The 17,189-nt window shown below is 57.4% G+C and overlaps 1 protein-coding gene across 5 annotated transcripts; it reads right to left on the reverse strand.

Annotated features, from left to right (window-relative positions):
- Positions 1–3,318: 3,318 nt before the first annotated feature.
- On the reverse strand, positions 3,319–16,892 carry SLC29A1 (solute carrier family 29 member 1 (Augustine blood group)). Of its 5 annotated transcripts, none has more exons than XM_047733567.1 (14): positions 16,874–16,892; positions 11,017–11,120; positions 9,753–9,835; positions 7,680–7,761; positions 7,370–7,572; positions 7,140–7,279; positions 6,691–6,825; positions 6,489–6,586; positions 6,259–6,337; positions 5,699–5,781; positions 5,342–5,450; positions 5,025–5,110; positions 4,411–4,610; positions 3,319–4,046 (listed from the first exon to the last, which is right to left on the reverse strand). In XM_047733567.1, the coding sequence occupies exons 3-14, from the start codon at positions 9,779–9,781 to the stop codon at positions 3,935–3,937; spliced, it is 1,356 nt and encodes a 451-aa protein (XP_047589523.1). In that variant the 5' UTR covers positions 9,782–9,835; positions 11,017–11,120; positions 16,874–16,892; the 3' UTR covers positions 3,319–3,934. The 5 variants fall into 5 exon arrangements, with proteins under 5 accessions (XP_047589523.1, XP_047589528.1, XP_047589526.1 ...); XM_047733572.1 differs by lacking the exon at positions 16,874–16,892 and adding an exon at positions 13,611–13,728; XM_047733570.1 differs by lacking the exon at positions 16,874–16,892 and adding an exon at positions 13,591–13,682.
- Positions 16,893–17,189: the final 297 nt, after the last annotated feature.

Consider the following 17,189-nt stretch of genomic DNA (forward strand, 5'->3'; position numbering starts at 1 on the left):
CACCAGGCCACAGCTCATCCTGATTGATTCTTGGTGCCACGTGTCTCTAGGGTAATCATTTCCTGCATCCAGGTTCACCCGCAGATTCCTTAAATCACCCTAGCAAGTCTGTACATATAGGTCACCCGTTTGAAGAACAAGGATCTGGGCCAAGAGGATGCGTGGTGTTTGGCAGGCCCAAGATGGAATCCTAGGCTCTGAATGGGAACCAACCCCGAAGGCAGGCCGGGGAGAAGACCCCCACTTTGTGGGGTCCTGCTGACTCATTTAGCAGTTGCCCTGTAGCCTGGGGCCAGAATGCCAACTGGCTCACTGACAGGGAGCACCCGGCCTGCCAAGGTGATAGATGGCTCTCAGTGAGCACCTCCTCTCTTGGGAGCTATGAGCCCCACTAGGGCACTGCCATTGATGGCTTCAGGAGGGGGAACGCAGGCTCTGTTCCTGGGAGGTGCCCATCTCCACACTCACTGCCAACTTGCTCTAGAAACCAGATGGGCCTCACTGCTAGATCTACTGGCTGCCTGGTGTCTCTTGGTCTGCCACTCTTCCTGTGTGTCAAGACTCAGGTTTCAGGCAGAGCCTGCTGGCCAGAAAGCATGGCTAGCTCTTTAAAGTGATTCTGCATTTCTTGCTGATATCCATTTTGAATCACTATCATGGTTCAACACTCTGAGTACTTGTTTTCCCCATAACTGCAATTTTCCCCTCAGGCCCCCTCTCCCCTGTTATACTGCCCTCACCGTGCTCCTTTTATATTCACCTCAAAGAATAGATTCAGACCCGATCTAGCTCCTTGGCTATCCCAGAGGCTTGACTTCTATTTTTTAAAGGACAACTGGTGATTTTCCTGGGGCTCTTGACTTTTCAAAAGCTTAGAGCCCCAACACGTCACCATGTAAGATCAAACACAAGGAAGTGTCCACATTGATGTGGCCACCACCCCAGGGAGGCCAGCTGCTAAATACACAGCCTGATGCTTCAGGCAGAAATGTCACATGGGGGGCACCTGGGTGGCTCAGTGGATTAAGCCTCTGCCTTTGGCTCAGGTCATGATCTCAGGGTCCTGGGATGGAGCCTCGCATCGGGCTCTCTGCTCACTGGGGAGCCTGCTTCCCTTCCTCTCTCTGCCTGCCTCTCTGCTTACTTGTGATCTCTGTCAAATAAATAAGATCTTTAAAAAATAAAATAAAATCTTAAAAAAAAAAAAAAAGAAATGTCACATGGAAGGAAGGTGATGACCAGCACGGTCTGGCAGAGCCAGTGACACCCAGCTGATTCTCACGCTCAGTACTTCCCCACCTTACTGGAGCCAGTGCTAGGGGGCAGGGGGAGGCCTGCCTCTTACAGTGCAGGATTGCCTTCAGAGCACCTACTGTGGTCAGGAGCCATCACTGTGCTTGAGCAGGCAGGAGACCTAGGAGCTCCAGTTCCTCGCCCCCACCTCTCCTGGCTTCAGATGAAGACTTGAGGTCAGAGAACAGAAACCAAGGTGAGACTGCATATTTGGGGCATTTGCATTAGAAAACGTTTTTGGAAAAAATACTCTAATAATTTTCCTCCACATCCATTTGAGTACGGAAAGGAGGAAAGTGACATGATCTGTTTTTCCCTCCTTCAAATCATTGCTGGTGTCAAAAGAAACCTACTTAACACCCATCTCTATCCCTTGAGCACAGGCAGTGGAAACGAGCACCACCACCCAGCTGGCTTGAGGCCTGTGAAGACTGCAGGGAGGGACAATTTTTTGAGTACGTCTGGGAGCCAGTTAAAGCACTTGTAGCCCAAAGGGTGAAAACCCAAATAGAATGTAAGACTCTATCTCGAAAAACAGAAGCTCTTTCTCGTAGCCCAAGTATGGTCAAGGGCAGGATAAAAGTTAGGTCACCAAGTTACAAGAGCTCTGAGGCACAGAAGGGAAAGGAATTGTGTAAACTGGCTGTCCCTGCTGGCAGTGTTGGCATGTCAGGAAATGCTCAGCATACTCTGGAGAGAGACCAGTGGAACACTTAGTTCAGCTCTGGACTACTCTGTAGCCATGGGTGGGATGGACTGAAGGACACCTGGGCTGGAGTCCTTCTGGAAGAGCAGGCAGAAGGTGGTGGAAGGAACCCAGGGAAGAAACACAGTGCCCCTGGGAGCTGCTGGTGCCAAGGAAGGCATCCAACTGGACTCTCAGGTTGAGATACCATGGGCAGGTCAAGAGGGGCTAAGGGAGAGAAGACAAAAAGCACAGGTTTATTTTAGCCCCAGTGCCAAAGGGCACAGCAAAGACTGGGGCACGCTCAGGGTACCCCTGCCTGTAAATCTGCTAGGAAAGGAGTACCTTATTTTCTGCCGACCTTAGATATATATAGCTTGGTTTGACGTGTACCCTTGGAGTTCACGGACTCCAGTCCTCCGTTTATAATGATATGCTTCCCTACCCCCTGAGAACTTCTGAGCTCATCAAACAGCCCTAAAAATGTTCTAAGAGCCCTTAATGAGGCCTGAAGCCTTCAACTAAATTAAACTGAGAAACAAAAGCCCTGACAGAGATGCCAATTTGTAGCTATCTGCGGGTCAGGGACTAGGGAGCCTCCTGGGCTGTAGCCAGGGTCAGAGTGTGTGTCTGTGTGTGTGTCTGTCTCCCCACATTGGCCAGAACTCTGTTCCCACTTCTGGTCAAGAACAGTCATTTCCACGAAGGGAGATCCAACGGTATGGCTCCCTCCATGAAGCCACTTACAGTTCCACACCATCCCACCGAGTCTGAGAAGAACTGGGGGGGAGCGGTTTCCAGGCAAGGACACACAGGCCTGTGTCCCCCAGGTGTCAGGGCAGAGTGCCAGATTGGAGATGGGTGGTAGGGGGCGGGCAGCTGCAGCCTCTTCTTGCCTGGAGGTATGGGAGTGCAGCCAGGGGAGGGGATGTTTGTGGGAGGCAGGGAGTGGGCCAGGTGTGCAGGTTTATTCCTGTGACTGAGGGGTGAGGACAGGTGAGGGTGGCAGTGAAGACCAAAGAAAGATGGGGCACTGTCTCTACGCCCAGTCCTGTGAAAGAAGGAATTGAGCAGCAAAGGAAAAACGGCCTTTTTCAGTCTCCGCCAGCAGTCTGGGTGTCCTGGCTCCAGGCCTGTCCCTCCTCTGTGGCCCCAGCAGGGGGCACTGCAGCCCCTCTGAGGCTGAGAGGACTAACTGCCACCCACCCCCACCATTGGACTCAGGCCCAGTGCTGGCCAGGGCTCAGCTGGGTCATGCTCATCCCCCAGATTCACACTGCCATCCCGCTGCCCTCTCTAGGGCATGGAGCTGCGGCTGGAGGACACAGGGAGCCTTGGAGGAAGGAGGAAAAAAAGAAAAAGGTTTATTTTATCAGAGAGCCTCTGAAGGCACCTGGTTTCTGTTGAATATAAAAAAAGGCAGTAAAATGGCAACTGTACAGGGTGCATGACTGGTAGGAACAAGGCATGGAGCAGGGGAGGGGCATGGAAATGGCGGGGGAGGAGGCACATGGGGAGAATAAGGAAAGATTATCCAATGGGACCTTGGACAGACAGTCCTGGGCCCTAACCACTGCTGGTATATAGGCAGATGAACAGATAGACACACACATATACTCTCTCTCTCTGAGCCTACCAGTCTCTGCTGCCGTACTCAAGCAGGGATCAGTCAGAGCCAAGTGTGGTGATGGAGGGGGGGAGGGTGGCTGAGGGCGACTTGAGCAGATGCAGAGCCTGCGTGCCCTCCCTTGATTCTGACCCTCAGGCTCACAATGTCCCCACTGTCCATCTGTAGAGGCTCCCTCCTCGGGGCCTGGACACCCAGGCCCAGAACAGGCCGTGAGAAAGCAGAAGCTGGTATAAAGAGAAAACCTCCAGACCTCCCCTGCCCATCCCTCAAGGGGAAGAAAGGCCGAAGGAGCAGGTGGTCAGTGCAGTCCTTCTGTCCATCCATGGTCACACAATATACCGCCACAGGAAGGAGAAGACAGCCCCCAGTGCAAGGCCCAGAGACAGAAAGAAGGCCATGATGGCTCCAGCTGTCTCTGCCTCAGCCGGCTTCACTTTCCTGAAGGCGGGAGGGCAAGGCTTCCTTAGAATGGCCCCAGGAACCCTCCAGCTCCCCAGCCTCGCTCGCCCCCCAGAGCATCTGTGATGTGGAGACTTGCCTGAGCACAGAATTCTGCTGACAACCGTCCTACTTTCCCACCTCCAATCTGGCTTCTCTCTCTTGGGGGAATGTGTAATGGGGGCTGTATCCCACCTTCCCACATCTCCCCCCCGGTACCCAGGGGTGCCCCGCCCTCCACCACAACCCCTTCACCTACATGCCCATCCAGGATCCGGGAGTCTCCCGGTGCCCCCTCTCCCTCCTTGGAGTGGCCACCCTGGAGCTCTAGGTCCTGCCTGATGCCACCAGGGTCCCCACTCACTTGGGCCCGAAGCACATGCAGAGACTGGCGAGGTAGCCATTGGAGAAGGCGAAGGCGGCCATGAAGATGATGAACCAGGCGTCGTGCTCGAAGACCACAGCCAGGTGGTGGCGGGGTTTGACATTGCACAGCAGCAGCAGGGGCACAAACAACATCCGGGCCAGCACCAGGCTTGGCAGCCAGTGGCTGTCCTTCCCAGGCTACAGGGGAACAGGGGGCGCCTGAGCCTGGGCTGGCCCCCAGTGCTCCACACGGGGCCCTTCGGGATCTGAATGGATCTGGTCACCCCGAGGGTGTACTGATTGTGAGGGGGCATGGCTGAGCCGTCTCGAGGGCTGGAAATGTTCTGTATCTGGACCTCCCTGGTGATTACATACGGGTGTTGGAGGGGGTGGCCAGTAACTGGTACACTGAAGACTAGCAGAACTTGCTATACATAGATTACGTCTTGGTTTGGTTTCTTTCTTTCTTTCTTTCTTTCTTTCTTTCTTTCTTTTTTTTTTTTAAAAAAAAAGCATGGTTCCATTACCACCATACTTTCTTGGTTCCCTTTCTGGGTCTCTGGCTGAACTCTAGCCTTGCACAGGGGCTGGGCATCTCTTTCTCCCACTTACCCACGTAAATACAGCGGTGAGGCTCCGGCCCAACCAGTCAAAGACATTGAAAGTCAAGAAACAAGACACGGGAATGAAGTAGTCTCCTGGAAAAAGAAGAGTAGAGTCAGGGGTGGTTATGAGGTCCAGAGAAACGGATTCAGCAACCCTGACCCTCACTGGGACTCAGTTTCCCCAGCTGTAAAAATGGAGGACATGTTTCCAGTCCAGGGAAGGGCAAATGGACCAGGAGAGTTTAGCCAGGAAGACAGAAGCCCATTCCCAAACCTGCTCTAGCCCCAGTCTGCCCCCATCCTAGGAGCCCACGGTGTCCTCACCCCAGGCACTGGTGCCCGCGATGCTGGACTTGACCTCAGCGGTCACGGCAGGAAATACCCCGATGGTGACCATGAAGTTGAAGCAGACGGAGAGAGCCAGGACTAAGATCTGGAGGGAAGGGACCCAGGCCCATGTCTTCATAGCAGCTGTGCAACAAAGAACCCAGAATCCCCAGCCCCCGACACACACACACACACACACACACACACACACACACACACACACACCAGAATACAGGGGAGTGGCCAGTCTCAGGGAGGAAAGGGAGAGGATGGACAGTGCAGGGGTCAGGAGGGGCAAAAGTAGGAGAAAAAGAGGGTAAGGGGCAGAGGGCAGAACACCCATGCCCCACATACATTTCTGAGGATGGCTCGGATAGAGTGGCCTTCGTTGGGGGCTGGAACTCTGGACTCTTCTTTGTTTGCTACTGGTTCCTCTCCTGGGGTGGGGGAGGGGGGGAAAGTCCCAGGTTGTGGGAACATCAAGTTGCAGGGAGGACAAATAACAAGAGAGGACACAAACATTCCCGCAAAGGACTGGGGTTAGCTCGGGGTGGACACCCCTTCCCCGGGAGAGAGTCATACCCTAATACCTAGCCCATACCTCCCAGACCTGTAAATCCCACCGCACAAATCCCAGGGGTCCTGACCTCTCCCAGGAACCTCAGGTCCTATTCCAAGAATCTGAAATTGCTTTCCCATTATCCTCAGACAGTTCAAGGGTATCCAGCCTCTTCGCCCATTTCAGCTTTCTAGCCTTTATTTCCTACTGCTCCTGTCATCCCTACCCCAGTTCGCTTTGGCTTTTGGCTTATCACCACTAGCCAATATGGCACACTCCTTCTTGCCCTCTGCGCCCAGGCTGCCCCGTGCTGGGCAGGCCACCCTCCACCCCAGCTTCTGCAGGCTATTCTGACCTTTACTAATGAGGTCCAACTTGGTCTCCTGCTCCCCAGGCCCTTCGAGCTTGAACTGCTGGTAGTACCGATAGAATTCCTGCCAAGTGAGGGGCATAGGGGAAGTGGACTCAGAGATGGAAGATCCAGAATTCCACCCCCCTATGCCAGGTTTGGATTCCAGAACACCACTGGCTGGGAGCCCTGGACCCCACCCCACCTCCACCCCCAGACTTTCTCCACCTCCTTACCAGTCGGGGAAGGGCCAGGTAACAGATGATGGCCAGAACAATAACCCCGCAGGCAGTGATGAAGTAGCCGAAGGCACTTTCTGACAGCTCTGAGCCACCTGCGGGGAGCATGTGAGAGTGCAGAGATTGTCCCCGCTCCCCCCCCCACCCCCATGACCAGACCCACAGGCAGGCAGGCAGACAGACAGGCGGCAACACTTACTGGCAATGGCACAGATCATGGCCACTGAGGCGAAGAAGCCTGCCAGGCCCTGACCACTCATGATGGGGGCAGTGTAGCTGGCGGGCAGGAGGCCAGCCAGACCGAACAGGCTGCCTTGCAGGATGGCGCCGAACGCTGGAGGCATAAGGCGGGCATCAGCAGGGGAGAGGGAGCAGACTGGGACTTGCTGGCGGGGGGGGGGGGGGGGGGGGAGCAGGGGCCCGTGGGAACACAGGTTCCAGAGGAGTTGTGACACCAAATGGCCCTCTCTGTCCCACCCCCGAGCCCTGGTCCGCACCGGCTCGGGTCTCTGGAGCCCTGATCACCCAATGGCATCCATCCCCTCCAGGGGGAGGAAGGGGCTCTGTTCCTAGCTGACTGTGGTAGTGGGTCTGAAGGATGGGTGGGGGGATGTGGGAAGATCTCTGCTCCCTCCCAGCCCTGCTTACAGTTGATGAGAACGATCTTGACCATGGTGATGATGAAGAAGGGCACGGCATCCAGCTGCACCTTCACCAGGACGGCGGTGATCAGGAACACCAACAGGATGGCTATAAGGCTGCCCAGGATCCGAACAGACTGGGGGATCCTGCCCAGAGGCCAGGGCAGTGAGGCGCGGGGCTCAGCCCAGGGAGAGCGAGAGGTAGCGAGGGGTCAGGCCAGGGGCCCTGGCGCTCACCTCTGATGCAGGAAAGAGTTAAGGCAGGTGAAGAACAGCAGGGGCAACATGGCGCATAATGTCATGACATTGTTGAAGATGGCACTGAGCGAGGTCCGCTCTGGGGAGAGCACTGTGGGGGTGGCTGAGGGCTGGGTGTCCTTGCTCAGCTCGGCAGTGACTGAGGACATATTCTGGGACTCGTCCAGGCGGTTTGTGAAATACTGTGGGGGTTGCAAGACAGAAACCTTGAGGCTTCGCTCCTGGCACTCCCAAGTACACAGCAGCCAGGCCCTACGTGGCCTCTGGAACCCCATCCCCCCAGTCTCACCCTAGTGGCTGTCATGAAAAAATTCCACGGGAGCAGCGTCCCCAGACCCAGCATGAAGAAGATAAGCCAGACAGCTTTGTACCTGAGGATGGGAGAGGAAAAGGGGGCCAAGTGACACACCATCCCACCCTCCTTCCCAGATCAAACCTAAAAACTCCTTCCCTCCCCAACCTTTGGGGTCTCCCGCTGTCCCAGGATACAGGCAACCGTGTTTATTTCCATGTGCCTGAGCCTTCCTATGGGTTTATGTGGAAGGAAAAGCGTTCTGGGATAGGGAAAAGGGCAGACAAGTCCATAGGAGGAGGAGGGCCAGGGAGGGACACAAGGCTGAAAGGCAAGGCCAACAGGACCTTGGTTCTCAGCCCCGAAGACTCGGGGGACCCTGCAGGCTTGGGAACCAGTGTGACCCACACATCCGGAGGTGATTTTGGAAATCCTGCTGAAGGCTGGGGGTGGGCGGGTGAGGGAGGAAACAGCCCAGTGTCTTCCACCCCCACGAGGCAGGCTGGAAGTGATTATGCCGTCTGGGCAGGGACTGTGTGGCTCCCCAAAGAGGAGTTTGAGGTCAAGAAACTCCCAGACCACTCCAGACCTAGTGGGACAGGAGGGTGGGGTAACTTGGGGTGGCTGGGAAGTGAGGGAGCTGTTTTTCCCCAGTCCAGACAGAACTAGCTTTGTAGGTCACACCACACAGGGGAGGCCAGGCAATATGAGGCCACTGGACATCATGTGGGCCGCCAGGAGTAAATAAGTGCCCCCCCCCTCCCAGCTTTGGCCGGGGTGTTGCCCCAAAGCCCTACACCTCAGGGCCTGTGTGGGATGGGCCAGCCTCCCCCAGGCAGCCCCAGGCCTTCCCAACGTAGTCTCCAAATGTGTCTGCCATATCCTCCCCACAGCGAATGCCTGCTTTCTTGCCCCAGTGGCAGCGACAAAGCCCAGGGCAGGGAAGAAACAGATCTGGCCAGAGTGCAGGGTCTGGCCTCACACAGGAAAGGCCCGGCTGAGTGCCCGAGTGTGGCCTTCTGAGCCATTCCAATACAGTGCCCCCGACGGCCCCCGCGCCTCATCTACCCACGACCCTGAAGAACACAGCTGAGGGCTTGATTCAGAGGCCCAGAATGAAGGGAGAAGCTCCTGGCCAAGGCTGCCCAGAACAGATGGTTAGAGCAGGGCTGGAGGAGGGCACCAAGATGCACGGAGATGCGAGAGGGGCTCCAGAACTGCTACCGATCGTGAGGTTCTGACAGGACAGGCAGCCTGGGAACGGAGGAAACAGGGAGCCACCCAACTGGGGCCTGTCCTTACTAGGTCTCCTTAAATTCCCTCCCATCCAAATAAACCCCACCTCGACTTTACAGGTGGGAAATGGTCGAGGAGAGATTAAGCTACGTGCCCGAGGTCCCACAGCCAGAGGTGGCCTCGTTTGGCAGCCTTTTTGGCACAGGAGGAAGACGGGACGGGCAGGGGTGAGAGGATGTGGTTGGGGGGCCTGGGCTGAAGGAGTTTGGGACCGCAGGCAGGCAGAACTCATCAACTATCTTGGTTCCCAGATTCCTTGGAGAGCTTCAACCAAGCTACAGCCTTCTCTCGCTGCAAACACATACGCATGATCATGGTGGTGGGTCTAATTTAAAGGAGCTAATAGGTTCCAGAGGTGGGGAGTGAGCAAGGTCAGCTCAAGGACCAGTGTAGGCCAGGGTCATCTGAGGCAGAGGCTCAACGCCAGGCCAGAGGGAGAGGGCAGTTCTGCCAGATGTGCTCTGGAACGAGGGGTGCCGCCAAATATTTCCCCAGAGTGATGGGAGGAGGAGCTGGAAGCTGCTAGCGAGCTGGAAAGCAACAGTGGAAACACTGAGAGGCCAGGGAGGGGCTGCACCGCCCACCCATCCCAGCCCTCCCCAAAGGCACCCCAGTGAAGGCACACATGGCCTCCGCCCCTCAGACAGACCTGACTCACATTGCTTTGCCGGAAGGCCAGTCAACAGTGGAAATCCCAAATTCCAAAGGACGCAGCACCCAGCCCCCCTTGGAGACCCATGTCAGTTCCCCTGGATGCCCAGCCCAGGTCCTTACCTGTCCTGAGGCTCGTGACTGGTTGTCATGGTGACAGCGTTCTCGGTTTTGCCTGGCTGAGAGCTCCCTCCTTCTGGTGCTTGCTGGGGGCAGAAGCAGTGTGAGGCCACGTCTTGGCCCTGCTTCCCCATAGACCTCTTTAGACTCTCGTGGGGTAGGCAGCGGGCAGGGCACAGAGCAGGTGAGCTGAAGAGTCCAGAAGGGCCCCCTCCCTGCCCAGCCCCTTGGGACTGTTCAATCTGACCCCTGTGGCCAGCGCTGTGGGGCCCCCTGCCTGCTCAGGCTCTACCTGGCTCCCAGCCTGGCCACCGCTATTTTTATCCAGCAGCCGAAGCAGTTTGTAAGCTGGGAAACAGGATCGTGGCGAGCAGGAGAGGAGGAGGAGGAGGAGGAAGTATGAGCGAGAGGGAGGGAAGGCCTGGCAAAGAAGGAAGGGAAGAGGATGAGAGGGGTCAGGGACTGCAATGATAATGGAAGGGAAGGAGGGACAGGAGGAGGGAAACAGGAGTCAGAGCAAAGAGGGCGAGGGGAGGAGGGAGGGCACAAAACAAACATTCACCGCAGCTGCTGCTGCTACAGCAGCAGCAGCAGAACCGCGAGCCTGTAGGGAAAGAGGACTGAAGCCAGAGATGCCTCTCCCCAGCCCTTCTCTGCAAGTCTGACCTTCACACCTTCTGGTGGGGGGGGCTGCAGTCATGGCAAGACTGGGCTCTGGGGTTCCTGTGCCCTCCTGGAGGGACCCCAGACTCCAGCCTCTCTGCAGAGGGCACTTTAACCTTCCTTTTTTGTCACTGCCCAAGGGTTTCCTAGTTCCTGGCCAGGTTTCTAGGAAAACATTTCACTACCATGTGGGGACACAGCCCTTCCCACAACTAAGCCTGCCCCTCCCCCTCGTCCCCAGTCCTGGCCCCAGGGTCACCCCATCCCCCCTTGGTTCCTCTCTGACTCACTCCCAGGCCCCTGTCCTCTTCCCCTTTCTGAGAGCAAACTTGAAGGGAAGATTGGAGGAGCAGGGGCACAGGCCTGACCTAAAGCTCCTAGCCTCCCCCCTCAGTATCCCCTCTCCTGCTTCCCACTCGTGTAGGAGAGGCACTCTGGCACCAGATGAGACAGCTTTCCCTATGGGTAGCACAGCAAGCTAGGCAGGCGTGTGCTGGCACATCCCCCACGTGCGGGCCTAGCTCTGGAGCCAGGTCTGCTGTTCAGGGTGAGGCCTGCTTCCCCAACCACCTGGGCCTGGGCCTAGGTCTGGGCCAGCACTCACCAGATGCCCAGACTTGCCAGCAGAAGGCTCAGAGGGGCCTGGGCAGTCCTTGGGAGGTAGTCCTAGCTCAGGCTCCGGCAGCAGGCCTTGTCCATGGGCTCCCCCTGGGTAAGGGTCCAGAATGAATAAAGTGGCAGAGGGCGGATGCGGAGAGAACCCCGCAGGCCTTGCTGTGGGAGGGATCGGCCTCATTCTGAGAAATCTCTTACACACACACAACCAGGAGATAAAAACTGCTCCCGTAGCAAGCCTGGGAGATAAGAGACCCAGCGGCCTCAGCAGGGGAGCTGAGGGGGTGGGGCAATTGCAGGTACAGCCCGTGCTCCAGGTCCCAGCCTGAAGACAGGCAGACGTGGACATGTACCACCAGGGATCCCCCAACATCCTCAGGGGGCTTTTTTCTTCCCCTCCCCATAATTCTTCTCAAGCCCTCCCTGAATGAACTCCAGACTCTCCAAAGGCCTTCCTCAGCCCCCCAGCCCATGCGTGGGTTGTAGGGTGTTGCAGGATGGGGACAGGAGAAGCACACCTACACACCTCCCGAATTGGCAGAGGGCTTCTTCATTCATCTTTTTTTTTTCTTAAGATTTTATTTATTTGACAGAGAGAGACACAGTGAGAGAAGGAACACAAGCAGGGGGAGTGGGAGAGGGAGAAGCAGGCTCCCCGCTCAGCAGGGAGCTGGATGCAGGGCTCCATCCCAGGACCCAGGGATCATGACCCTTAATGACTGAGCCACCCACGTGCCCCCCATTCATCTTTTCAACAAATATTGACTGAGCACCTCTGCAAGCTAGCCAGGCACTGTTCTAGTCACTGGGCGGGGGCAGACAGAATGGCAACAACAGTTTTTATGTTTTTAAGAAGGATGGGGGCAAGACGGATCTACCCTCGGGGGTTGCCAGAGAAGGCTCAGGACTCAGATTTTCTATTAGGTAGCAGGGAAGGGAACTCCCAGCTTCACACCTCAGCACACCCCATGCTCCACACACACACACAGGGAAGGGAACTCCCAGCTTCACACCTCAGCACACCCCATGCTACACACACACACACACACACACACACACACACACACGCCCCCACAGGCAAGATTCCTGGCAGTAAGTAAAAGAACTGGTATAGCTTCAACCCATATGGGAGCTGGGGTGGAGAGAATAGAGTATCTCCCCTTCCTTAGCAAAATCTGCCTTAGGCTGAACAAAGTATTCATTTCAGCCCTCTACCCCTGCTACCCTACCATGTTCTGTTCACAGCCATCCCCACCTCTGTCCTGGGCACAGTGCAACTCCAGGGGAGCCTTTACCCCCTGCCCACATCCTGACATTCAGCAGGCCAGCCCAGGTATTTTGTTCTTGCCTGCCTTTGCCCAGCAGCAACCAGGGATTTGATACCAGCTCAGAGCCATCTGGTGGCCCTCCAGCTATGCCCCAGTATGCCTGCCAGGATGGGGCTCTGAAAGTAACCACTGGACTGAGCACCTCCACACCCTGAGGCCCCCAGCACCTCTCATGCGCCCCAGCTCTAGACACACTTCTGTGGTAGCATCAAATTCTCTACTCCCTGGGGTTGCCTGTGGGGCCAGCCACCACCTGCTCCCCTCTTGCCCTAACGACCACACATAAGCTAGTACTAAATTGTCTCCATTGAACAGAAGCTGAGGTTCAGAGAGGTTGAGTCACTTGTGTAAGGTTGCAGAGCTAGTGAATGGGTGCGCTGGAATTCCAACTCAATGAGCAGCTTATTCTAGCCTCCTTCTGGGTTGGAGAGGTAGGTATAAAGGCTGCTTCTCAGCTAGCCCTGTATATTGGGAGATGAGCGAAAAAACAGGGTGGGGAGACTGAGGTCATCTCCAGTCTGACAAGAGCTTCATGTGTAAGGCATCCCCCACTCCCCATAACACACACATCTCAGCACCGAGAGCTCAACAGGCAGGACAAGTGGGAGGTTACCAAGAGGAATAGGCAAACGGATCGCCCTGGGAAGCGTGACAGGGCCGAGGCCGGCCCTCACCCACCACTACTCTCTCCCTAAGAAGGAAAGCAGGGGTTCTGAGTTAAGGAAGAGTCCTCTCTGGGAGTAAATGAGGACGAGCCCAGGAAGGGGAGGCCAGGAACAGACAACTCCTTCACCTCCAAGACGCCGGCCCGCATCTCCATTCCCCCCCCCCCCCCACCCAGTGCCGTTACCGGCGCGGCCCCTCTCCTGTACCGGCAAGATCCATCGAGATTACCCATTCACTCGCCCGCCCCTTGCAAAGGTCAGCTCGGCGACCGCCGGTTTCAGGCCCAGGAGCCAGGTGGCCCACGTCCCGCTCGGGTCCCAATCTCCGCAGAGTCCCCACACGCCCTGGCCCTGGCGCGCCACGCAGCGCGGCTCCGCACGCTCCGCGCGGGGGAAGCAGGGCCCCCACGCGGCGTTCCCTCTGCGCGCAGCGTAGCGGCCAGGCCCGGCCTCCCTGCCCTCGTGGCGGCGGGAAGAGGCGCCTTCCACGCTGGCGGTTCCTGGACCCCCACCCGGTCCCCGACCCCCGACCCCCGACCCCCGACCCCCGACCCCCGACCCGGGCAGCACCTGCTAGCAAAGAGTCCTACCGCGCCGAGATCCGCGCGCCCTCTCTGCAGCTTCCCGCGCCCGCCGGAGCACATTCAAACCCGCCCTCCGCTGAGCCCGCCCCGGCCCGCGGCCGCTGCTCGCTCCCCCCACCACCGGCCGCTGCCGCTTCCCCTACGCCCCGCCCGCACCGCCGCGGCCCCGCCCCAGCTACGCCCCCCCAGCAGCGCCGGATGCGAGCCCCCCCCCCCCCCGAACCCCTTCCCCGGGCCGCCGCGCCCACACCTCGCCTTACTTTTGAAGACAGGACCTCAGGGCCGTGCCACACCAAATCCTGCCCCGTTATGGGGAACCCGGGGCTGGAGGGGTATCATCCCTAGTGTGCTCCGCGATGGGGGTCCAGAAACTCCTACTGTCCCTGCACCCAACCCTCTGCCCAAGAGCGGGGCGGACTCCCCTCCCAGATACCCCGCTACTTTCTCCATGGTACCTTTTCCCTTTCCAGCGCCCAATACCTTTACTGCCACTTTCTGCCATTCGCACCTACCCTCTGCTCTCCCAACCCCCACGCCAAGGGACCTCTCTGCGCAATCAGTACAGTCAGTGACCTGAGTCATGAGTTTTCCTACCTCTAACACACACACACACACCCACACACACACACAAGCACCACACCAACCTCAACTGGGACTTGGAGGGGAGTGCATGTCTTGCGGTGGGTGGTAGGTGGGATAGAGGCACAGGTCTGTAGGCCCCTCCAGATTCACTCTTTCTAAACCCAGAACTTTGGAAGAGCTGAGAAATAGCTGGAGATGGTAAGAGAAAAAGCCCCCAACAGCCTTCCCTCCTGAGTGAATCCTATGTCCTCAGAGGAAGAGGCCAAGGCTTGCTGAGTCCCACATCCTCCCTGGGCTAAGGTGGGAGGGGTGGGCATGCTGAGGACTGGTCAGCCCTTCTTGCACCTCCAAGGGAGGGGGAATGATTCCCCTCTTTTTGGTTGGCCAGTAAGTTGGGGGGAGGGGAAGGCCCCCATAGCAGCCCTCAGTGGTGGAGGATAACACAATGGCTGGTGGGGTGTGAAGACAGAAAGTCCAACCCAGGGCCAACACCCCACCTCGCCCCAACTACCCAAGAGACCTGTCCCCTGGAGAAGCCACGGGCACTAATTAGCAATTAGCAGGGGGCGCTGAGGTGGCTCAGTCTATAAGCCCCTGTCTTCTGGTCAGGTCATGATCCTAGGGTCATGGGATGAAGTCCCTCCTTGGGCTCTCTGCTCAGCAGGGAGTCTGCTTCTCCTACTCCCTCCCTCTCAAATAAGTAAATAAATACCCCCCCCCCCAAAAAAAAACCCCACCCAACCAATTAGCCTTACTACCATCAAGGATAAGGCAGAGTCATACTCTCCTGCCAGGAAACAGACTGGGCCCTGAAGGGAGGGGCAGTTTTTCTACTTGGGATCAGTGGACTGTCCCCAAGCTTCTCCACAAGGGGTGTTCTCAGCCTTCCGGCTCTTCCCACAGAGACATGACACACTATCACCCTCCAGCCTTAACCAAACAGAGGGCAGGAAGAGGGGTACGGGTGGTATTTTTTTAGGCACTGCCCCACGACTCGAGGGCAGCTTCATGTCTGGGTCTCCCCACCCCCATTCCCATCCTGTGTTTGTCCAGTCTCTCCCTCTTCCTTGGCCCCGGTCTCTCTCCCCACCTTCATTTCCCTCTTTGGGCCCGTGGGGGTGGCAGGCCTTCGTGGTCAGACAGATCTGCCCGGCATGGCCAGGCCGGGTGGCCAGTGGCTGGGGTTGTGTGCAGAGGGGGCTGGAGAGGGAAAGAAACTGGAGGGAAGTGGTGAGGGTCCCAGGCCAGACAGGGGAAGGTTGTTTCCTCTCCCCACCCCTGTGGAGGCCTGGCCTGCTCACTAGATGGCAATAGGCAGGACTGTTACGGCTGGAGAGAAGCCCATCTGGCATTCGCCCTGCCAGGGCCCCCTGCCAGCATCCACGCCACTTCAGAGCCCTTCCCTGCCCAGAGATGGTTGCTGGGTGCCAGGGCCCTCTGCTGGACAGCCGCAGGGCCTCAACTCACACCAGCCTGTGCCCCGAGTTTTTCTGGCCAGGCCCAGCCAGTCCTGTCACCCTCAGCCCTGGCTTATGTCTTTCTCCCTCAGGTCCCTGGCACAGTGGTAGGGTGAAAAGGGCTGATCCAGCTGCACCCCTGCCCTCTCCCCATTCCCCACTCTATTTGAGACTGTCCCTTGTCCCAGACTCCCTCCTCCTTATTCTAGGCCACAAGCCGCCCCACCACCTCACATTCGGTCGACTCTCCCCAGCCTGTGTCCATCTGTGTTTGGCTTGGCTTGGCTGTTTGTCACCAGCACCTGCCTTATATCTGTGCATTCTCATTTTGTTCCTGACTCTGTGTCCATGGCCTCGTGGCAGGGCTGGGACTAGGGAGAGGCCAATGAGGCACTTGCCTGCATTGCAAATTTTAAGGGGACACCAAAAAATTTAGAGATCAAGATAAATAATATTTTACTGAGATTTTTTTAAAAAAATCAAAGTAGGGGCGCCTGGGTGGCTCAGTGGATTAAGCCGCTGCCTTCGGCTCAGGTCATGATCTCAGGGTTCTGGGATCGAGCCCCACATCGGGCTCTCTGCTCAGCAGGGAGTCTGCTTCCTCTCTCTCTCTCTCTCTCTGCCTGCTTGTGATCTCTCTCTCAGTCAAATAAATAAATAAAATCTTAAAAAAAAAATCAAAGTAAATGCAAAAAAGTGATATGATGAACAAAACACCCACATTTAAAATAAAGACAGGATCCAGCCGTCTCAGGACCAGACTCGTCTCACTTCCCTCACTTTCCTGGTGGGTGTGTACTCGAGGGTGAGAATGAGGGTCAGGGTCCAAGACTTGAGGTTCACTCCGTCCGGGCTTGGTCTTCCCAGCGTAATTTCCCAGAACTCTGCCTCTACCTTTTGCTCCGGGCATGTCTCTTACCTGGAGGCATCTGTATATGGTTGGGGGGGGGGTGCAGCGGGGGTGAAGGAGTTGGGGGGTGACCTCCAATGTCCGTTAAAAGCATCCGCTCCGCGGGAAACCGCAGAGCCGGACCCCGCGTATATCCCCACCCCAACCCAATTAGGGACCCTAACCCCACCTCTCTCCGCCCGTCCCCGCGGGGCGCGTGGGAACCGCGCAGCCCCCGCCCCACCGCCCAGCGGCCGCCTCTGCTCCCCGCGCACCTGCCGGATATGCAGGAGGAGGACGGAAACCCCACCCCACCCCTGTCCCCGTCCTGGCCCTCTCACCTCGGGGCTGGGGCCATGGCGGGAGCTCGCAGCCCGCACTGGGTCTAACCGGTCTCCAATGTCGCTGCCGGAGGGAGAGGGGCCGCAACTGGTTACGCCGGCGCCCGCCCCGCGCTCGGTGACCCGCTCTGTCCCGCCCCGCGCCGCTCCGGAGCGAGGAGCGCTTTGGGAGGCCGGCGGCATGGAAGGCCGGGATCAGACTGCAGAGAAGGTGCTCGTGACCCCGGAGGGGAACGGCGTTAGGGGACCACGAGCTGGAACCCCCTTCATTTCGCCCCTTCCCCCAGGTGGCCTTCCCGAGAGGGTCGAGCACGTG

This window comes from Lutra lutra, chromosome 6 (assembly GCF_902655055.1).
Source record: "Lutra lutra chromosome 6, mLutLut1.2, whole genome shotgun sequence".
In the NCBI taxonomy this organism is placed as follows: Eukaryota; Metazoa; Chordata; class Mammalia; order Carnivora; family Mustelidae; genus Lutra; species Lutra lutra.